This window comes from Notamacropus eugenii, chromosome 3 (assembly GCF_028372415.1).
Source record: "Notamacropus eugenii isolate mMacEug1 chromosome 3, mMacEug1.pri_v2, whole genome shotgun sequence".
Lineage (NCBI taxonomy): Eukaryota > Metazoa > Chordata > Mammalia > Diprotodontia > Macropodidae > Notamacropus > Notamacropus eugenii.
Window position 1 is genome coordinate 138568376 of NC_092874.1, and position 24507 is coordinate 138592882.

General features: G+C 37.2%; 1 protein-coding gene across 2 annotated transcripts in view; it reads right to left on the bottom strand.

Annotated features, from left to right (window-relative positions):
* MDFIC (MyoD family inhibitor domain containing) overlaps positions 1 to 24507 on the bottom strand; it is a 129596-nt gene that overhangs the window by 88153 nt on the left and 16936 nt on the right. For both annotated transcript variants that reach the window (XM_072652983.1, XM_072652984.1), the window contains exon 3: positions 18419 to 18541. In XM_072652983.1, coding sequence (XP_072509084.1) covers positions 18419 to 18541 — 123 coding nt within the window. The remainder of the gene's footprint in view (positions 1 to 18418; positions 18542 to 24507) is intronic.

The following is a 24507-nucleotide window of genomic DNA, read 5'->3' on the forward strand; positions in this document are numbered from 1 at the left end:
GCTTATATGAATCATTTATAATAATAATCATAATAGTTGGCATTTATATAGCGCTTTACCATCTACTTCTAGTACACTATTGAAGAAGTCATATTCTATAAGTTTCAGCTACTTTTCACACCCTTATATGTGACCCATTACATTTTCTTCAATAACTCATCTCTGTACAGTAGAACTTGAAGAAGGAAGGAAGGAAGGAAGGAAGGAAGGAAGGAAGGAAGGAAGGAAGGAAGGAAAGAAGGAAGGAAGGAAGGAAGGAAGGAAGGAAGGAAGGAAGGAAGGAAGGAAGGAAGGAAGGAAGGAAGGGAGGGAAAGAAAGAAAGAAAGAAAGGAAGGAAGGAAGGAAGGAAGGAAGGAAGGAAGGAAGGAAGGAAGGAAGGAAGGAAGGAAGGAAGGAAGGAAGGAAGGAAGGAAGGGAAATCACAAAAGCTAACTTATCCACTTGATCTCTGTCTCCTATCTCCTTTGAGAGCTGCACCCACCCCCCAAGCCCCAGCTTCCCACTCTATTTGTTCCTATCTGACGTCAAATATACTAAGGTACCTACTTTTCTAAAACATATCTTCACTTGATCATATCCTCAAGCTATAATCATCCTTCCTCTCCCTTTGCTGCTAATTTGGCAAAAAGCAGTCTATATTCTAAACTCTATACTTCTCCATTAGCCACTTACTCCTCAGTGATTTCAGTTATCATTTTCACACCCATTATTCTACCAAAATTGCTTTCTCCCACTTGTCTAAATACTTTTTAATGGCCAAACTCTATGACCGTTTCCTAGTACTTATCCTCTTTAATCTTTCCATATCACATAACACCAACAATTCATTCTTTTTGGATACTCTCTCCTCTCTTGGAATCCAGACAATTAATTTTTTCTGGTTCTCCTCTTATTTGTCCTAACCAATACTACTCCATCCCTAACTGATTATTCTTCCTCCTCTAGTTTTGAGCATTTCCCAAAAACTCAGCCCTCTTCTCTCTTAATACTCTGCAGAGGCTCAAACTTGACTCATCATCTCCCCACTAACAAGATGCCCCTGCTCCCAGTTTCCATCTTTTTGTTAACAGAAGAACCATCCTCCCCATCACCCATGCTCAAAACCTGAGCCATCTCTCACTTTAGTTACTCCTCTCCCCCATTCTCCAGAGTCTCCCTCATCCAGTCAGTTGACAAGTCCTGTAGATTCTACCTTTATGTATTTTTCACATCTGCCCCTCCTTTCACTTCATGCTATCACACACATACCCCATTTCATTTCTTTATCACCTGGTCTATAATGATAGCTTTCCACTTGGCCTCTCAGAATCCAGCTTTTATACAGCTTTCAAAGGAATCTCCCTAGCATGAAAATATAATATGCTAGTAGAAAAATGCAGAATAAATTCATGGGACAATTAGTAAGAAATTCAATTTGAATGGAACATAGAATTCATTAAAAAAAGAATAAAGTGAAATTAGGAAGAAAAAATAAGTAGGAGTCAGATTGTGAGGTATTCTAAATTCCAGGCTGAAGAATTTATACTTTAGCCCAAGAAGATCCCATTGAGGCATCATGGCTTAGGAGGAAAGAGAGTCAGTCTCTATATAAAAAAATAAAAGACTGAATTAAAATCTTGCTTCTGACACATATTAGCTCTGTGACCACAAGCAAGTCTCTTACCTTAACTCTCAGTGTTTCAGGTAACTCTCTCAAGACTACGAAATGTAGCTGAATTACTCATATGCATTCTTTCCTGGAAGGAATTTCTACAATAGGAGTTCCCCTACACACATATTAAATCACAAATCCAGACCTAAAACAAAAAATGCATAGTTCACTCAACTCAAAAACTTTATGAACACTTCCTTCCTACTTCTGCCTTATATCATAAAATATAAACTTTAGACCATATCTTTATATTCTCATTTCACTCCAATCCTATTTATAAATCCTTTATCCCATTCAAGCTAGTCCACTCAATATTCTTATCTTATCCCATCTCTCTCTCTGTCTCTCTCTTTCTCTCTCTCTCTTTCTGTGTCTCTGTCTCTCTCTCTCTCTCTCTCTCTCTCTCTCTCTCTCTCTCTCTCACACATACACACACACACACACACACACACACACACACACACACACACACACACACCCCTTCCTGAAACACACTCTTCATTTCCTGGAATTTCCTGTTGAAATACCAGCTCAGAGCCATCTTCTGAACTCCCAGGTAAAATGATCTCACATACAACATCATATTCAGATCTTTTCCTTTTCCCATACCACATACTTATTTGTGTATCTGCCTTATCTGCCTACTCTCCCTCCCTCCTCCAAACTGTATGATCCCTGAAGGCTAAGACTGTGCTAGTTCTTATTCTTAACCTCAATTGCCTTACACTGAACAGGCTTATTTAATAAATATTTGTTGAATTATATAGAATTTGCTGAAAAAAGAACTAGGGACTATTTATTCTTCTCTCACTACTTTCTACTTTGAAATCTATTAGGGAACTTGAGGCCAGTACTGTTGTTATCTTGTATCCTTATACATTCTCTCTGTCTGTCTCTCCCCATCCCTTCCTCCCCCTCTCATTCTCTCTTTTGCATACACACATAAATGCACACACACACACACACACACACACACACACACACATGCACAATCACACATTTAGAAGTGAAAAGGACCCTAAAGACCATCTAGTTTGTGCCCCTCTTTTATCTATGAGGAAAATTAGGCCCAAAGACACTAAATAATGGTAGACAACATTTACAGAAAAATTTAAAGTTTTTCAGGGTGCTTTATACATATATATGTCATTTGATCTTCACAATAACCTGTGATGTAGGTGCTATGATTATCCTCATTTTACAGAAGAGGAAACTGAGGTAGAGAGGTTCTATGATTTGCACAGGGTCACAAAATAAGTTTTGAACTCAGTTCATCCCTGATTCTAAACCCAAACTCCTCCCATGTTACTGTGCTCTCTGCTGTTCAATGCATATGCTCAAGCTGCTAAAGAAGAGCAATCATGACATTTCTGGCCCTGATATACAGTGACATCAATTACTTACAATTTACTAATGAAGTAACCCTAGAACCCAAAGCAGACATTTTCCACTGTAGAGTACAGATCGAACTTTACTACTTATTCAACAAGTTTTTCCTCACTGTAAAGTGGGAATAATAACTGTCTTGCTCACAAAAAATAAAATGAGATAGAGGTTGGGAAAACACTTTGTAAGCAATATGCAAGACAAATATAAGATTCTATAATTAATAAATTGTTTTCTAGCTACTAAGCATAAACTTTATCTGAAGAAACTTTTCTCCTTATCAGAAACAAAAATAACAGTACTTCATTTTCATAATGTATGATTTCTAATAAACTCAAGACTGCTAAGAAGTCCAAGTAAAAGGCTAAGTGTGGTAAAGATCATAGAGTCTCTGATATTTTGTGTCCTCTGTTACTGACTCTTGGAAAGGGACTGAACCTGTTATTTCACTGATACAGCAAACTTCCTGGTGAAGAAACCAATGCAGGTTCATACCCCTCAGAAACTTAGTTTCTGAGGTTCCCTAGAAAAAGGAAAAAATTTCTCAAGGTCCAGTAGCTAGTATGTTTAATCTGGTGCCAGATAATTAGGAGGGCTTGTAGCAGGGTTCTTTTCACATTACAAATGAGTTTCAAAGAAATTTAGATTTTAAAATGGCTGTTCTTACCCTTTTCTTGTGCCATGACCCCTTCCAGCAATCTGGCAAAGCCTAATGAACCGTTCTGGGAATTATGTTTGTAAACACATAAAATAAAATATGTAGGATAACAAAAGAAATAAATTCTTAAATTGGGGTTTCTAAACTTGTTTTTTTAGATATAGACTTTAATAACTATTTCAATATAATTCCTGCTTTAAGGAAAGGAACAGTCCTTTCTGGTCCTTCAGGTTTAAAATCTACGAGTCGTCTTGGATTTCTCACTATCTTTCTCCCCAACAACCAAACTCCCCCATATCCAAGCTGTTGCCAAGGCCCATTGATTTCACCTTTCCAATTTCTCTCCAATATGCCCCCTTCTCTCCTCTAACACTGCCACCCCACACTCTGGTGCAGGCCCTTATCACCTGATGCCTTGACTATGGCAATAACCTGCTGATGGGTCAGCCTACCTGAAGTCTCTCCCTGCTCCAATTCATCCTCCATTCAGCCACTAAAGTGATTTTCCTAAAACTCAGTTCTGATCATGTCACCACACACCCACACACACCGCTCAATAAACTCCAGAATTTCCTATGACCCCCAAGAGCAAATACAAAAGGCTCTGTCTGGCATTCTAAGCCCTTCATAACCTAGTCATCTCCCACCTTTCTGTCTTCTTATACCTTACCACCCTGAAGGAGAAGTGAAGCTGGTAACCTTGCACAGCCCACCCTCACTCAAAACAGTCACGTGCAAGTCATATCATCGTTTCTCTGATGGCATGGTCTTCTTCAGCAATGCAGAATGAACACAATCCTGTGAGTAGACACAGCTGGCTGAATGGGCAGCTGGGTAACTCAGCTCCTCCTCTCCTGTTTGCCTCCCCCTCCCCTTCCTTCTCCTCTCCAAAGGAAGGTAAATTTGGATGGCCAAAGATGCCCAGTTGACTTGGGTTTTACTGGCTAGTTCCCTTCCCCTTCCCCTTCCCTTTCCCTTCTCTTTCCTGTCTTTTCCTTTCCCAAAACCTTAAACCTACCGCACTCTGAAGCTGGGATACCAATGGGCCCCTGCCTAAGGGCTCTTCTGGACCCTCCTGGCTTCAGAGTGACTATCAATAGTAACTGTTGCTGTTTCCCTCCCAGCCTGAGGTCATTCTTTTTATTGGCCTCATTAAAGGGGCTATGCCCTGGTTACCTTTTAAACAGGTCTACTGAATGAATGGGAGTTACCTCACCCTAAGTAAGTACCTGAATAGACCTTGGCCTAAAGGGTCCAAGGTGTCCCAGTGCATCCTGGGTCATCTCCAGTCATCCTGATGAGTATCTGGTCACTGGATTCAGATGGCTCTGGAGGAGAAGTGAGGCTGGTGACCTGCACAGCCCTCCCTCACTCAAAACAAAGTCCAGTGCAAGTCATGTCATTATTTCTCTGATGGTAGGGTCTTCTTTGGCAATGAAGGACGAACACAGACAGCAACAAACCTTACTCCCCTAACATGTACTCTTCAGTCCAGTAACAATGGCCTCCTGGCTAGTCCAGGAACAAGACATTCCACTTCTGGGCTCCAGGCATTTTCTCTCTCTGTTCTACACACCTGGAACATTCTCCCTCCTCCACTTCAGCTACTGACCTCCCTGTCTCCCTTATAAACACCAACTAAAATCTCACCTTCTACAGGTAGCCTCTCTCATTCCCTCTTAATTACAGTGCTTTCCCTCTTTTAATTATTTCCTGTTTTTCCTGTATATAGTTTTATTTTTATATATTTATTTGTATGTCACCTCCCCCATTACATTGTAAGTTCCTTGAGGGCAGGGTCTATCTTCTGCCTGTTCTTGTATCCCTGTTGCTTAACATAGTACCTTATACATAGTAGGGACTTAACAAATATTTCTTGAAAATTGAATTAAATTCTTTATCCTTCACTCTCATTATTTGTTCCAGGGAAAGAAAATATGACTGCAAAAGTAGTAGATATTATGTGAAACATGTATTGTAGAATTCTCCCTTAAAAATATAATATACATAGTTTATCTATTTGCTTTTTTCAAATTAAAAAAAAGCATGTCATTTACCTCCAAACTACTGAATTTTTAAAATCAGTTTTATAAAAAAAATATTTACAACATTGGTACAGTGGAAAGAATGCTGAGCTTGGAACCAAAGAACCTGGGTTAAAACGCCAGCTTTACCATCTGTGCAGCCTCAGGCAACTCATTGAACTTCTTTGGGTCTCAGTTTTTTCATCTGTAAAATTAGAAGTTTGGACTAACTGGCCTTTTCAGTCCTTTTTAGCTCTCAGTTTATGGTCTCACATTCCTATGAAAACTCAAGGCTAAAAAATTTTGTCAAAATGGAAAATTTTCTCAATACAAAAATTTAAATAACCTATATTTCATCTTAATCCCATGGAATTATAAAGGCAAGGCTTATGTTTCTGAAGTTCTGGGTTCAAGTTCTGCCTGATAGGTACTGTCTTCATATCTGCATCATCACTTAATCTTCTAGTGTTCCCAGGAGCTCTCTCAGACTTTAAACTGCAGGTAGAATGCCAACATGCATTGGCACAGAGAGTGTCTGCATCAGAAATCCCCTATTCTGGCACAATCACTGGGCCAATTCCCTTGCATCTTTACAATGCAGAAGCATGTATTCATATACAGTAAAATACTACAAAATAAAATATTTATTTGTAGAAAAAAGGTAATAGCAAGAATTCAGTCTGACCAATGAACTCAAGTAGGTGAAGAAGATGGCAAGAACTCAAAGGACTTTTTTTCTGTTTCATGAGGCATTCATTCATTATGGTTGTTCTTTAGGATACTTAAAGGGATATGAGAAAAACAGTGAAAAATGAAGCTTTTAATCCCCAAAGAAGGACCCCTACATAGTTGTTACTTTATGAAAGGGAGCAGTATTAAAGACAGGGAATGACGGACAGCAATGAATGCTTGAAAGCACAGACTTCATTTAATCTTATTATGATTGCATTGGTATTAATCAATTATTTATGACAATTTGAATCTGTGGGAATCTTACTTTGTTTCTTAAATTTCACAATGCCAAGGTCTCAAAGTACCGAAGAAAATGTATTTAATTAAATAATGTTCCAAAATGGAGAGAATTTTTCCACCCACTTATTTCCCAGGAACATTCTACGCCACACTTAATGCAATTTTCACTCTCTAATACCAGAATCAGAAAGTATTCTAAAAAGATTCCCCAGAAGTATCAACACAGATAACTCTTAGGAGCAAATTTTTTAAATGTGTATTTTGACTATATTATACTGCAAAGTTCACTCTATTTTAAATGTTCTCCAAACTTTTATCTGAATTTAAAGAGTATACAGCATGTGGGACTAGAGGGTTGAGAACCTTTAAAGATTAGAGCAGTCATCTCCAACACCTCAACTGAGATCTACCAGTCAATCATGAGTTCTTACCTGGTTGATCTCCAAACCAGCTTCCCTGACAGCCATCTTTCCTGTGGCTCAAGGGCATTAGTATGATTCCTTTTTATCACAAAAACTTCTCTCCCGGCTTAGCAAGGATGAACCACAAGAAGGTAGAGAGGGTCAAGATCTTACTACATCTCCTATGCCATCCTCCTCCCAAAATACAGTTAGCATACTATACCTCCCTTTGTCACAGGTTTTAACACTTTGGGAGTAGCAAACATAGCTCCTCATCAAGACTAGATTGCAAATCTCTGGGTAAGGGAAGGATTAAGATACTAAAAACTGGATGGCTGTGACAATGGTGGTGGTAGGAGTGGTGGTGGTGGTGAATGGTGGCCCTTTATTTTCAAACAGGACCAATAACATCACAGATGATGTCTTAAATTGCCCATGAATTCCATTTAAGTGAGGCAGAGCTGCTCAAAGTCATCAGCCTCACTCTCTCTACCTGAGTCATCGAAGGACAAACATGACAGACCAATATCTATGAGTGTGTGTGTTTAAGGTAGATGATAAAAGAAAAGACACCTGAGGCATAAATTCTTCAAAACCCAAATCATATGGTAGCTTTTCCATGAATTTTTCTGATACCCTTCCAAACCAGAAATATTTTCTTTCTAGGATTCTAAAATCCACTGTATTTCTTGTGAATTTTTCATGTTCTATTTTCCATTATATCTGAACTCATTTTAATCACGTACTTGTGCCTATTACTTTGTCAGCTCCTTGATAGCAAGGACCATGTCTGTCTGTCTGTCTTCCTTCCTTTCCTTTCCTTTTTTCTTTTCCTTTCCTTTCCTTCCTTCTTTTCCTAATCTTAAGGATTTCCTAATCTTAAGCATACAAAGGGCCATTGTTTCACCAGCATGGGCACTCCCTCCAATAGTGAAGATGGAAACTGCTCCATGTTTCATGAATCACCACAGCAAAAAAAAACCTTATCATTTAATAGCCAAACTTCTGTTGATGACTTGAGTTCTCAGACAATAGACATATAAGTCAATACATGAAGCTGCTACAGTTTGCTAAACCCTATGTGAGCTTGACTTATTCTGGAACAGCCTTTCACAATCCAGATGACTTCAACAATGTGAACACTGTACAGTTCTGGAGACCAATCTTAGTCCTCAAAGAAAAGAGAAAATGAACTTCTTGCTCTATTTGCAGAGGTAAGGGACCATGAATACTACAAATATTATTAGACTAGTTTTAATCAATTATTTTTTTCTTTCTACTTAAAAAAAAATCTGTTATAAGGTATGGGTCACTAGGTATCAGAGGCAATAGACTGAGAAATTATGTTCATTTAAAAACAAGAGATCAATAAAATTTAATTTTTTAAAAAGAATACAGGGTCACCTTTATATAGAATAAGGTGTCTGAGTAGGATTTCAATGAAAGATCTGCATAGAATAGTTGTCAGCAAATGTGTGCTAAATTGAACTAAAAAGAGTTGTAATTAAACTTGGTAGCTAATTGGGACACTATGGAAGCATTATAGAAGAGGATTTTTTTTTTAAAACAGGATGTCATGGGGAGATAAAAATGAGGCATGTGACCTGAAAGCATACTTGTCTTTAGTACAGTTTGAACCACTATGTTTTGCCAGGTTAGTTTGTATACAGCTTACCATTTCACAACCCCATTACATTCCTGAGGCAAAGTCAAGTTTACAAATCCAGACAAGCAAAGTTAAATATTGGAACAAACTAATTACTAAAAAAAAAGTCTCTAAAAACGTAATGAATTTCATCCCCTGAACATCGGTAGAACTGAACAACAACTTTAAAGAAACGCACAGTAGGATTACAAACATCCAGGAAAGGGAAAGAAAAGGAGGGAAAGTTAGAAAAAGAGAGGAGAAAGAAGGAAAAGGAGGTGTTGGAAAAGGAACAGCTGGAAATGTTTAAGAAAAAAAAAAACAATACCCTGAAGATCATCTTTACAAAAAGGAGCAGAGGGTGGACAAACAAAAGAGGGGGAAAAAATGAATCATTAAGACAGTGGTAAATATGAGTATTTGTAGAGTACTTTTTATTTAACATTAATAGGCAAGAAATACAGATATGATCAGGAAGCACTATAAATATTTACGCTGGTATATTTGTATACCCTAATGCCTAATATAAAAAGTTCTAAATAAAATATTTTTGAACTTAGCAAAAAACTGTTTTATAGCACCCTAAACCTGTTTGTGCTTTCTCACTAAAGTAGTAGGTACATCCCAACAAACCCCAAAATAGTTTTTCAAGATAGCATTAGCATACTACCTTAACATAATTATTAAGCCTCAGAGAACATTTTTCTGAATACACACACACACACACACACACACACACACACACACACACACACACACACACACACACATGAGAAAATGCTGTTTAGATTCAGGATTAAAAAAAAAGAACTTGTCTACTTATAGGATACATCAGAATCTTCCCTACATACTTTGAAATACTCACACATTAGAGGTGATGAAGAGGAGATATTAAAGTGGAAAAGGGAGGGGAGGAAAGGAGTAAACCCTAGGGCCTGCCATTCTTCTATTTTGGCAACAGCCAATCAAACAGGATTAGTAAGGCACAGAAAATATTTTTCTTCCCACCTTCTCTCCCCAACCCTTATCCTTCTTCCATCATCATCTTTTTTCTTTTTTACATGTTAGAAAAACAGCTGTATAGGAAAGTAATTAACATTTTGCTCAAATGTACTTTAAAATGTAACTCACAGGCACCCTTTTGGTAAAGGTAGGAAATGGTCCAATTGTTTTGGATCTCCAGTTGGAATTATTCATGAAAATTGACTAACTTGTCCATACTCTTTGATATAGATATCACTACTGGTCCTATCTCCCCAAGGAAGTTAAAAAAAAAAAAAACAAAGATCCAATATATGAAAATATTCATAGTACTTTTTGTAGTACTAATGAACTTCAAACAAAGTACATACCCATTGATTGAGGAATGCCTGAAAAAGCTATGGATGTCATAATATCATTGCACATTAAAAAATGAAATATAAAAGGAATTCATAGGAACATGGGAAGAACTGTATGAAAACTGATACATGGCAAAACAAGTAGAAAAAATAATATACACAAGGACTGTAATAATTTACATGAAAAGATCACTGAAATGAAGTTGAATTCTGAGTGATTGAAAAACCAGGGAATGTCCTATAGCAGTGGTATCAAACTCAAGTGGGAATGGATCCAAGTTTGATATTTCTGTCCTAGACTAACGGCTAATGAAACACATATTGCCTTTCACAGCAGAGAGGCAAAAGACTACTAGGACAAAATACAATATTTTATACATTGGTTGGTGAGTTGAATTTTTTGCTTAGATGTTCTTCTTTGTCCAAAGGGAAGGAGTAAAATAACTGAAGACAAAAGGCATCAATGATGCTGAAGCCTTTTGAAAGAAATTCAAATGACCATTTCCTATACATCAAGGTTTACACCAAGGCAGCCCAGTTTCCATATAATAATTTCCAGCACAATAATCACACATATGATTAGCAAAACCAGGAGCCCATCTTACTCACGATCCTTTACATAAAACAGTCATTTAGCAAAGTTTTGCAGTGAGTTTCATTACAAGAAATACAATGGCCAGCAACAAGGGAGGATGAAAAGGAAAACAGAGTTTACAATTAATAAAGCAATGCTAACTATAAAGATTCCTTAAGAGGAAACAGGAAATGCCATGGGAAAAGCATCATGTGGCTCAGTGATTTAAAAAAAATAATAATGCAACAGCTTCATAAAGTTAGGGTAATTCTGAATTGGTGTCAGAGGATGGCATCCTATTGGAAATTAGGCACCTTAATTAAAATAGGAAAACTTCACAAAAAAGTTTTTTAATTGGTTAAATAGGATAGGGATTACAATCTAAGTATAGCATGTTGATTAGAACATGGGAATTCTATAAAATCACAAAGGAGAGAACTATTTGAACTAAACAGCTGAGTCTAACTACAATTCCATCAGAAGAGAATCTAAAGAAGCATTCTGGAGAGAAAGGATAACATTTAGAATTAAAAGTCATTTGTATAAAGGAAATGTCCAAAGTTATAATAAGCTTTCTGGAAAGAGGGCTAGGGTAGAGACTCAAGACACTTTAATAATGAAGAAAAATATGTGCGCATCTACATAGAGCACCTTGTTAAGATGGGAGACTCTGACCCAAGTGATAGGATGGCATAGAGTGCAGAGGGGCTCTTAAAAGTAAGAAGATTTGGATGAAAGGCCTGTCACAGGCACATAATAGCTACAGGACCAAGAGCAAGTCACTTAACATTTCAATATCCCCTATCTTACCCTAGAAGTAGAGAAGTGGATAGAGTGATGGGGGTGAAGTAAGAAAGACCTAAATTCAAGACAGGCCTCAGACACTAACTAGTTTTACGTCCTTCAGAAGATTGCTTAGTGTCTGTATGTACCTATTCTCACCTGTAAAATGGGGGTAATGATAACACTTACCTCATAGAATTGTTGTGAGGATAAAAATGAAATAATATTTATAATGTCCTTAGCACAGTACTAGGGCACATAGTAGGTGTAATTCATAGCAAATGTAATGGAATACTTGGCACATAGTAGTAATACTTGTTATCCCCCTACTCCCACCATTACAGGAGTTCTCTTAACCAATGAAATCAGACCTGTACAAAAAAAATGACCCAAATGCAAAAGACATGCACGTGCACTAATGTGTATATGTGTGGGAATATAAGTAATTTCCCAAGAGACCAAGATCAAAATGTTATTCTTATTCCATCTCTATTCTAATCTTTAAAAGTGAAGTCGGCTATCCAGTTATTAGTCTTTGTATATAATGGGTTAATTAGAAAAATTAGCTTTAATTGAAATGGGCATCTCGCAGTAACATTTATTTTACAAAGATAAAAAGTGATCATTAAAACGAGGCAAAGCTCTACAATTTAGATAAATAATATTAATATATGCTAGGTATCTCAAGAGAAAAAAATGCAAAAGATTTCATGTATGTCAAGTTATTTTTGCTTTTCTTCTGGTATACTATAACTAAAAATCATAACTTTACAAAATCTCCAAAGTGGAACTCTAACTGAAATTAAAGTGCAAATAAAAATGTTTTCTCTTAACTATGGAATGTACTGAAATCATTAGCATCAAAATATGGTTTTAATATATGACTTCTCAACTTCTCAAAAGAATTTTTTAATTCTTCCCTAATTTGATAATGAAATATTTCTCAACTTGAGTGGGTAGGCTCATTTTTCAACATAAATTATACCAATTAGGAGAAACTTTCCATGTATTTTATTACCTCAGTAGTCCTCATTCTGATCAAAGCAATGTGTATTATCCCAGGGGTAAGCCATCTATGTGTATCTATGAACCAATCATGACCCACAAGTGGGTGGTCCATATGGGTCAAGGTTAGAGTTGACAACAATTTGGAAAATGCTCAGCTTATACAGCCTCAGAGGTACACCCTTTAATTAGAGAACAATTTCCAAAGCGACCACTCCCTTGACTTTCCAGAGCTCAGTTCTCAGAAAACTAAATCAAAAACAACCACAGCACATGAGGCTAATAGTCCGTCATATAAATTATCTCCTAAAGGAGTCTAAGAAGGAGGGCAGCCAGCATCTGGGGGAATGGAGAGGTAAGCTGCCAACCCTGGCTACCCACCCCTCAAAGGAAAGAGGAGAAAGTTCTGTCAACCAGTGGGAAAGAACTCCTGGCTCTGCAGCTGTCTGAACTGATTCCATGGAAGCAAGGAAAATAGAGTGGGTAGTTCATTTGAAAATGTTCCCACACTCTTGCCTGTTTCTTTTTTCTTATGGCCCCACCATCCAGCACTAGAACCAATTCTGTGAGAGCCAGCTGTCCGCCTCATCTCCTCTACTCAGGGAGCCACCACAAGGCTCCTGCAAATCAGAGCCAACTCTATCCTGACTCACCACAGATGTTACTCCCTGCTCCCTGCTCCCTCCTCTCCTGGAGCAGCAGTGAGCCAAAGCCCTCTTTCCAGGGTCTATTATTGTTGTAAAAGATTTATTGGGTCCTTACAACGTGCTAGATGCTAGAAGGGAGAGGGAAACACATGCTCCCTGACTGCTCTGTTGAGAGAGATGTTGTGTTGTTCAGGGACAGCGAGCAATTCTGTATGCTCAAGGCCAAAGGAAGGAAAATCAAGTTTAAGCAACCATTTCTTTGGAATTCTTGGGCAAAAGATACATTCCAGTTTCAGGGAGTAAGAAAAAAGGAAAACCAACCAGTAATACCAAACTTGTGAAAATAATCTGATTTCAGAGTTTACTTTTAAAATGATGACTTTGCCATAGGATACCAGATCACTGTGTATACATTGTAGAAATGGAACATATATACAATTGTCAACGTATGAACAATCAGGATCAATAAAAGGATCAGCAGTTGGTTTACGATAATTGTAAGCAAAATTTTTCAATATTTGTCAGCTGCCCCACCTTGCAATTCAGAGAGTACAACTGTAACTTGCTGGTGACCTCTCCCTTCATGTTGCTGGTCAGCGTCAACATCCAATGAACCATCTACTATGTGCCAAGCACTGTGCTAAGTGCTGGGGATACAAAGAAAGAAGTAATTTCTCATCATAAGAAGCTTGCCAATCTAATGGGGCAGAGAGAGAATGCAAAAACTTACATACACACAAGATACAGACAGGATAAATTCAGGATAATTTCTGTTGTTGCTCAGCTCTCAAGTTTTCCCAAGAGCCATCTAAGAGATGGGAACTGTAAATCTATCTATGCATTCCTAACAGTGACTATCACTATGAAACAAGGCAAATGTTCTAAATGCTTCAGTATGCTAAGCCAAGCTCTATCATCTACTCAAAAAAGAGTTTTATGTAACAATAACTCATATTTATATAACACATAACGCTGACAAAGCACTTCCCACTTACTATGTCCCTATGATATGGAAAAGGCTTGTACTACTGTATATTTTAAGTCAAGTGACCTGCCCCGGTCACATAGCAAAACCATCAGTCTTAAACTCTGAGTATCTTGTAACTTCAAATATCTTATAACCACAACATTCTGCCCCAATCATTTGTTTGAAGTTTACTAAGAATTTAGCTACAAATTTAAATCAACTTCTTTGAACAGATTAATCTTTATTTCCTACTATTCTAGGAAATTATAAATTTAGAATTTTTCCTCAGGTAAATGATTTCATAAGATCATAAAAACATTGATGTATAATTGGAACTAAGTACCATAGACTAGGTCCCATAGTTCTAATAAAACCCCCTTTCACAGACAAGGAAATTTATCTGTAAAAAGATTAAGTGACCTACCCAAGGCTGCATAGACAGCAAAGGGGTTGGAGATATGAATGTAGATCTTCTCCAAAGCTAACTCTCTTTCAACTGTATTTCCTTGCAAACACCTTGCAACACTACAGATTTTGAAGTCAATTTAAACATATACAAAATAATCCACTGCAATTCAGTTCTACTCAAGGTCATAGATTTTGTGTTTCACCAAAAACAGCATTTAGCTCCCTGAATTTGAGTAACTTGAGTTTTTATCTTATTTGAATTTTGCAACCTGAGAGCACACATACAAAGTTTTAGTGCTAGTGACCTTTGGGAAAAGAAAGTAGGGACATGGATTGTAGACAGTGAGAAAGTTAACCATTCTGTAACCTCAAAGTACTCAAGGTGAATGGAGTTTTCCAAAGACTTAATTCTTCCCTCCTTGGTACAATTTTATAGGTCTTTCATCAGATCTCCTCCAAAATTTCTTGAGTCCCTTTGTTCCCATTTCTTTCCTCTACCCTTCTCTGGAGCTAAAATCAGAAACTGAAAATACTCTGTACTATACATGTAGTGAAAACAAGCATGGACATTTAAGCTGCTTTAAAGGTAAACTGTCTTAGTTTAAAAAATATGTTAGTACAAGTTATATGGCATCCTAGAGGAGAAATAAGACATAATGCACAAGGTAATGAATATTATGCCTAATTCTCCAGTGAATTAACCAAAATGGCTCTAGATGCCCAAGTTTCCTAGCCAGAGAAACGAAGGTAGTAATAACCCCTTGACTCTACAATAAATGGCAAGTACTGCCATATACACTCACTCTGAGACCTACAGAATAAACCAAGTGAATGAAGAAAATAAACCAGGAATGAAGAAGAAGACTTAAGGAACTTAAAATTTCCACAAAGCTCCTGGCCTTCCAATGGATCAGGCCTTCTCAAACCATGGCAATAAGGGACATTTTTATGGGGCAATGTGGTAGCTATTATTCATAGAATCATAGAATCCTGTGAGTTGGAAGGAACCTTGGAATCTATTCCATTGAACTTTCCACCAAAGGCTCAACCTATCACTTCTTAGAAATTCACCCACAGAGCATAAGACTAAAAGGCCATAAAAAGTGTGCCCAAATATATTATGTGGGTATGTACCCTTCAGATTTAGTGGATGTCCCAAGACCTCTCAAATCACCACACCCAGTCCTGTTGACCAAACACATTTCAAAGATAGAGATGCAGGCCACATCTACAGCAGCTAAGTGCTACTGTATTCCTGATGAATGTGCTTCATAGTCTAACCTTCTGTTACTTGTTCAATGACATATGAGTGCTTCATTTCATCCAAGTATTGAACCTAGGCTAACAGGGCACTGGCCTAAGTCAGTCCTGCCATTAAAAAATGTTACCCACAAACAGTAATCTATATTAATCCAAGTAGTTGACCTTCATCCTCAGCAAATTTCCAGCTAGCTCAACCATTTCAACACTTCCTGTTTTTACTTCAGATAGTCATAAATGGGCAGAACTACAGAAAATCAGGGGCAAAATATATTTTTGGTATCTATTTCTCATTAAAGTACTCATTTTTCTTAGTATATATGGTCCTACTATCTTTTGAGAGTTATGTCATTGGACTAACCTAAATTAGTACAGAAGGGAAGTTAGGTGGAGCTCAGGCCTGGAGTCAGGAACACTCATGTTGCTGAGTTCAAATCTGGCCTCAGACACTTACTGGCTGTGTGACCCTGGACAAGTCACTTAACCTCAGTTTCCTCATCTGTAAAATGAGCTGGAGAAGGAAATGGCAAACCACTCCAGTATCTTTGTCAAGAAAACCCCAAATGGGGTCATGATAGAGTTGGACACAACTGAAATAACTGAACAACAAATTAACACTGATGACTTATTTGATTCAGAAGTGCTTGATATCTGGGTCAACTAAAAAGTTTACCAAGTTCAAATCTGCCTGTTGTCTAAATAGAAACCTGCAAGGTAGACAGTTCTAAACTGTTACTATTCAACTATGGTCAAGTGACATAAGTAATAAAATCTAGTCTAGTTGTTCTGCTATCTTAAATTAGTAGAAACAGGGGGAACAAAATACTACAGAATTTTTACATTCCTTTGGATATACTATTTTAAAGAGCATGGTGATTTAACAGGAGGAAGCAAAACTTAATGGATGGAAGAAAGGATTCTGAGTTCAAGTTCTACTTCTCACACATGCTGGTTGTGTGACTATGAGTCAGTCAGCTGACCTCTAGGACTCAATCTCCTCATTTGGGAAAGGAGTGGTTGAGGATTGAATGGCTTCTAACTTTAGTTCTAAATCTATGGCCCTGTGAGTTAAACTCTGAGGGCCTCAAGCATCTCTCTCAAACTATAAAGCTATAGAGGAGCTGCTGATGTGCATCAGGTGGTAGGATTTTTTACACTAGGAGTTCCCCACACTAATGAGATAACTCTAAGACATACCTTAAGAGATAATTAAGAACATTCTAGAGTGATACAATCAAGGACTGAGAATTACTATTTTTACAATCCTGGACTAAAATCTTGATTTGGACCAAAACAACAAAAACACAACAAATAAACAAAAATTGAATATTACCACTCTTACAGCCTTCAGAACTAAATAATTTTCATTTTTTACCAGTGAACACAACTAGAAAAATCAAATACACACCACTTAGATCTTGACCATCATAGAACCTGCATAGAGATTTGGGGTAAATACAACTAATCAAATAAGTGAAAAATACAATACTTATGATTTACTTTAATTTAGCAAATCAAATCACAAAACATACTGATATTAATTTCCCTCTTGGAATTCTAAGAGATCTAAGTAGTCTGATTTCTCAGGTGTGGATCAGAGAAAACCTTCTTGGCACTCCCAGTGACTTGTCTTATACAGTTAGTATTACTGTCAAGCACCTCCCTCCATTCCCTAGAAAATCAGTTGGCCACCACTTAGGCCACAAATACGTCATTGTGGTAGCCAAGAAAAATCTGTTTGCTTTTTCATTCTGAAATTTAAGCTCCAGACTAAAGTCATAAATGGTAGTGAATCTCACTGCTAGACTGTAACACTCCAGAATGTTTCTGATTATCTCATGAAGTAACTTAAAATTCTCTCAAAAATCTCCTAGAGAAAATTAGCTTAATTCATCTGAGTTTTAAAATAAGTACTCTAGAATCATCATGGATAACCCAGTATGTGCTGGCTTAGTTACTAAGGGACTAAAATGACAGTGATACAAGATTTGCTCGTTTGTTTTAAGGTGTTTCCCACATTGAAGACAATGTTGTATTGAGGTTCTGTTGTACAAACTACATAGAACTTTTTAAGAGGTGGTGAGACACCCAAGATAATAAAATATCAAGTCTCAAAGTCTGGAAGTCACTGATACGCTGGAGAAGTCACTTATCCTTCTCATTTTACTCATCTTTTAAATGAAGGGACTGGACTAGATGGGTTCTGAGATTCCTTTGCATTTCTAGATCTATGATTTCCATGGAATCCTGTTTAAGAGAACCAGGAAGTCTTAGGGTAGGATCACAGTATAAAAGCTCTTTAACATTAGCCTTCCACACCCTTCACCCCTATGATCTACACACCTAAAAGGGTTTAAAATTCTGGGAACAGGGAGAGCAGTCAAATAATCTTTCCATTTAGGCAAAGGCTGGGATTGTCCCCAAAGTCTTCCAGTAACCTTTGGCTGGCTATCCCATGCTGGATTGTGAACTCACTGGCTCCATTACTGTGGGAAGGATGGGAATTGGCCTTGCATATATATTTGTTTCTGGTCTGTATTTATAATCAAGGATAGGAACCATGTCAGGAAATAACACTGTTGACATATTTCAAGAAATAACAGTAACACAATCACATGTGACACATTTAACTGAGTCAATAATTCTTATTTTTATTTTGCCAGCAAAGTAAAACTAAAGCATTACAATCTACTTACTTCTGATGAGATCGCCATCTGAACGATTTCCCCAGATGGACTGGTCTTGATTCTCTCCATGCATAAATAGACTATTGGTGGGTGGTGTGATAGCTCTCTCTGTATTGTCTTGGTCACATTTTTCTAAATAGGAAAAAAAAAATCTAAGTTTACTTTTTGCCAGCAGATTTTTCTTGTTTAGGTTTCATTTAATGTATTTGTATCATCAGAGACTGGCACACACTAGGAACTTAATTTTTTGATTGCTAATGTTCCTGTTACTTCAAGGATCATCAATTTGGATGTAAAAGGGACCACAGAGATCATTTACTCTAACCCCCTCTAATTTTAACTGAAGTTCAGAGAGGTTAAGTTTTTGCCCCAATGTCACACATGTAGTAAACATCAGTCAGAACTTAAACCCAGATCTTCTGACTTCAAAGCCAGTGCTCTTTCCATTTCACCATGTTGCAAATGATGAGAATAAATTCAACTTACAAGTTTTTTAAATGCTTAAAGATCTTATGAGAGGTAGCATGGTACAGTAAATAGAGTCCCAGCTCTGACACACACACCGTCCATGAGACCCTAGGCTTCTGTACTCTAGGTAAGGAGACTGCAAGTGGTAGAAAAGGTGTCAACCTACATTGATAAAGAGAGTTTCCTCTCCCAGTGAAATCACAGCTCTGATCCTGGTCTTTATCCATAAAAGTACTACTACTTTAGGGAAGAGGAAAAAACCATCTTTTCTAAGTATTGTCTACAAGTAGAATTAGGGGTTATTATCTGCAAAACCTCTTTTAAAATTCTGCATAATGTTCTAGTGTACCTGTTTAAATACTCCTTAGATATTAACTTAGTATTGTGATTCCAGGTTTGCTAAGATAAGTGTTTCTTCAAAATCATAATGTTTCAAATAAAACAAACCAACTGAATTAATTGGAATACTTAGGTTTTCTGCTCATGTAGACATGTTATCTCATGAGCAAATCACTTGCTCTGTGGTAATTTCTGAAAGACTGAATTCTGCCAAAAGATTGCTCTGTATTTCTTAGGAACAATGGAGAGATACCACATGGAACTAAGAGGAGTAGATATAAAAGAGGGTCTTCAGTTCTATTATTATTATGAAAGAGCCATGAAATATTTTTAAATAGTAGCAAATATAAATTTGGTGCATGCTTAACATTTTTCAGCTTTGTAAAACATTCAACATTATTGCAAACAATATAGAATGATCTTTATATCATGGAATTTATCTTTTTTAATGGTAGTTTTGAACCTTTTCTCTTCCAAATGACAATAAGCTATTTTATCAAATAGTCAAAGGGAAAAACATTACTACTGTACATAAATTTTAACCAATAATTAGAGAATTTGTGAGTTCATTAATAAGCCCTTTGCATCTATCTTCAAGACTGAGTGCTCAGTATCTATTGTAAAGAAAAAAGGAAGGAAGAAGGAGGGAAGAGAAAAAAGAAACTGAAATTTGAGAAGGATAAATATAGTTTTACACCTGGACTCAAAAAATCAACTGCACAAGTGTAGGATTGGAGATAACAGGCCATGTGAAGATCTGTAGGTTTTAAGAGTTGACAGTGTCACATAACAGTTAAAAAAACTAATTTAATCTTAGGCTACAGTATTAGAATTGTGCTATCCAGAAAGAAAACTGGTAGTCCCACTGCACCTAATCTGGCCAGATCACAGTGGGAGTTGTGTGTGCTCAGGTCTGAGTACCCCATTTCCAGCCTTCATCTAGGCTGAATGACCACTTGTTGGGAGGAGTTTCTAGAAGTACAGTTATAGGACAGACTAGGTGACTTCTTCTTTGCCTTCTAGTTCTGAAAATTTGTTTCTGTGAAGATGCAAGCTCTACTGAAGGAATACAAAGGAGCAAAGTTTCATATTTCTTTTATATGCTAACATTTGGGGGGTGCAGCTAGGTGGTGCAGTAGACAGAGTGCCAGGTCTGGAGTTAGGAAGACCCATCTTCCTGAATTCAAATCTGGCCTCAGACACTTACTAGCTGCATGATCCTGGCCAAGTCATTTAACCCTGTTTGCCTCCATTATCTCATCTCTAAAATAAGTCAGAGAAGGAAATGGCAAGTCACTCTAGTATCTTTACCAAGAAAACACAAAATGGAATTGTGAAGAGTCAGATATGACCAAAAAGCAACTCAACAAGAAGAATCGTATTTCATAGTTTTTGAAGGACTCTCATACATCATTTTACTTGATTTTCCAAGCCTCTCACCCCAAGAGAGTTAGGGAGGGCAGGCACTATTATCCCCATTTTACAGAGAAGGAAACTAAGCCTCAGAGACATCCAGTTATTCACCACAAGGTTCCAGGATTTCTATCTAGCAGAGCGACATCGGGAAGCCACTTCTCCCAAGCCCCAGAATACTGTTTGTGTTCTGTTTTTTCACTGGAACATAACGCTTCCACTCCAAGTCCAGTGTTAGATACAGGGTAGGAACTGATTAAATACTATGATTTGAATTTCCCTGACTCTTCACTTCTATGAACTGGATAATCTGTGTCAATTAACTGTTCCACGATTTGCTAATATCTATCATTTTATATGATACACATCTCCTTCAGTATTCATTTCCATAAAACACTTATGAGGTACATAGCACTATTTTAAACACCACAGTGGAGGTAATAGACTCAATTCCAATCGCTGAGAATCTTATGAAGCTTAATTTTATAGAAGCGAACATAATTGACACAATTGTAATCAACAAGACGTACAACCACAGAACCAGACAGTCTAGTGGCACATTTCAGTTAACCGCTCAAGTTCTGGGTATTAAGACAGTCTCTATAAAATCACTCTCTATTTCCAGCTTTTCACTGCTTATAAACCCATGTATATTAATAGTGGGAATTTGGAATTGCTAAATATTTTGGCAAGGCTGAACCTACAGCATACACAGAGATATATTCTAAAATAACATTTCTACCTTAAATATGGGGAATCCCAACAGTCTTATCACAGCACTAAGACTTTAGGGACAACCTGCATATTGTGATTTACTCCTCAGACAGGTGATCCATATGGAAATACATCATCAGATATTTTGTACTTTTCTAGCATTTTTACATATGCCTCTAGTTGCTTTATTCTTCAGTATTCTAATTTTTCCCTTAAGGAGAATGTCAATATCAATAATGAAATGGATGTGATAGACTTCCTAAGCTCTTCTCATATAATGTAATTGGAATATAATGCTATACAATTATTTTTTTTAAATTGAAAGCACCCTGAATGTTGAAATAGAGCAATACTACTCATCACCAAGTGTCACAGTATTCTGAATAATCATAGAATATTATCTAATCATCTAATTAATATAAAGGTATGTTTTTTCTGCCAACATGTCAAAGATAACTTAAGAGAAGAGGAAAAGAAGCACATATATAATTCTGTTAATAGACAAGTTGAAAGAAACAGTGTAGTGGAGAGGTTAAAACACTGACAGAAAATCTGGATTCCAGTTTAGGAAAGTAGGTGGCGTGGTAGAGAGAGTGCTACGCCTGGAGCCAGCCAGACCTGAGTACAAATTCAGCCTTACTTTAGCTGAATGACCTAAGGCAAGTCATAATCCCTGTTTTCTCAATTATAAAATAGGAATAATAATAGCATTTACCTCCTGGGGTTGTTGTGAGGATCAAATGAGATAATAGTTACAAAGTACCAGGCAAAATGCTTGGCACATAGTAGTATTATACACATGCTAGCTATTAATATTATTGTTGTTATTACTATTAATCCTGATTCTACCAATAAACAGCTCTATATGCATGATCACATCACTTAATCTTTCTCTGTTTCAACTTCTTCACCAGTAAGATAATGATAATGAGCCCTGCATGCATTACAAGGAGAGGAAATCAGACCACAGATGTAGAGGAGAGGATCTCAGAAGCCATGGAGTCTCATCATTTTTCAGATGAAGAAACTGAGGCACAGAGAAAGAAAAATAAACTGCCTAGTGTCACAAAACTCCTAAGTGGCTAAGTTAGAATTTGGCCTGAGGTGCATAAATTCCAGTCTAGTATCTATCTGTGAAAGAATCCTGAGAAGTGCTATATAAATGTGAGAGATTAATTCATAGATAAAAACAAGAACAATAAAAAAACAGGAAACTACAAAGATTTTAAAAGTAACACTGGACCAAAGTACAGGGTTGTACTGTCAATTTTTTAACAACTATCTGCAAAACAGTTCACAATGAAAAATCTTATCATTTATTCATTTGTCATACTTCCAACTCTTAATACTGAGAATATCGCCAGTCCTTCCCTTCATGCTTAAATTCTTTTCCAGGGCATCACATCTGCAACAGCTGCACTCTCTTGCCTTCCCTATCTCAAGCTTTTAGTGAACACTAAATCCTATGCTGGAGTCCCTTGCCCTTTATGCTATTAACCATCATGCTTTACCAAGTCATAAACTCATATCATTCCCACCATTTTTCAATTTGCCACATGCTGGTGAATGGAGTTGAAGTATGTCACAAAACCATGCTGACCGGGACCACTACAATCACATGTTACATAATCTGAACTGGGCCCTCACTGCAGCAAGGCAATCTTTTTACATCTGCCTAATCAATTTAGTCTCCCACTCACCACAGTGGCTATTCAAAACATTTCGATCCCTTCTCTAGCCTCCCGTAAAACCTCATCTCCCCATTCTTTCTAAATTCACTGAAAAAAATGAGTTCAACTCATTCTTTGTTAGTGGAGCTGTAAGCTGATCCAACCATTCTGGAGAGCAATTTGGAATTGTGCCCAAAAGACTACAAAAATGTGCATACGCTTTGACCCAGGAATACTGCTTCTAGGACTGTATCCCAAAGAGATCATAAAAATGGGAAAGGGCCCCACATGTACAAAAATATTTATAGCAGCATTCTTTGTGGTGGCCAAAAACTGGAAATCAAGGGGATGCCCATTAACTGGGGAATGGCTGAACAAGTTGTGGTATATGAATGTAATGGAATACTACTGTGCTATAAGAAATGATGAACAGAAGACTTCAGAGAGTCCTGGAAAGACTTATATGAACTGATGCTGAATGAAAGGAGCAGAACCAGAAGAACTTTGTGCATAATAACAACCACAATGTGCAAGGAATTTTTCTGGTAGACTTAGTCCTTCATAGCAATGCAAGGCCCTAAAAACTTCCCAATGGACTTTTGAGGCAAAATGCCTTCCATATCCAGAGAAAGAACTATGGAACTTGATCATAGAATGAAGCAGACTGTTTTCTTTTGTGTTATGTTTCGTTTTGTTTTATGGTTTCTCCCATTCATTAATTCTTCTATTCAACATAACTAAGGTGAAATTGTATTTAAATAGGAATGTATGTGTAGAACCTATATAAGATTGCACGCTGTCTCAGCGAGGAAGTGAGGAGGAAGGGAGAGAAAATCTAAGATATATGGAAGTGATTATAGAACCGTGAAAACAAATAAAATAATTATTTTTTAAAAATTGAGTTCTTTCAACAAAAGTTCCCTCTTCTCCCCTCCACCTCACCTCCCATTACTTAGATGCCTTTCACCTTTCTACACCACATGAAGTGGCCTTTCTTGTCATGATTAAACCTCTCTACCTGCACAAGTGACTTCATTCTATTTCATCTTCTCTAGCAGATTCCCCTTCTAAACCCCATTCTTTTACTAATCTTCAGTCTCTTATCTACTGGTTGCTTCTGTGCTGCTAAACAACACACCCATATCTTCTCCATCTTTCAACCCTCACTTGATCAACTTCCTCCACTCTCTACAATTCTCTCTTCTTCCTTTTGTGGCTTTCTGATGCCTTCAGGAAAACCATCCACAAATGGTGTCTTCATTTCTTCTACTTTCACTCTTCTAAGCCCTATGGTTTCTATGTATGTGCATATTGTCTCTCCCAATGAAATGTAGCCTTCTTGACAATAGGAATTGTTTAATTTTTTTGTATTTGTATACCCAGAGCCTAGCACGTAATAAACACCTGTTGATTGAGTCAAGCGATGAAAAAAAAGAAATGAAGGAGATTTGACGCTACTAGATTTTTAAGTTAGTATCAAAACTATGCGGTACA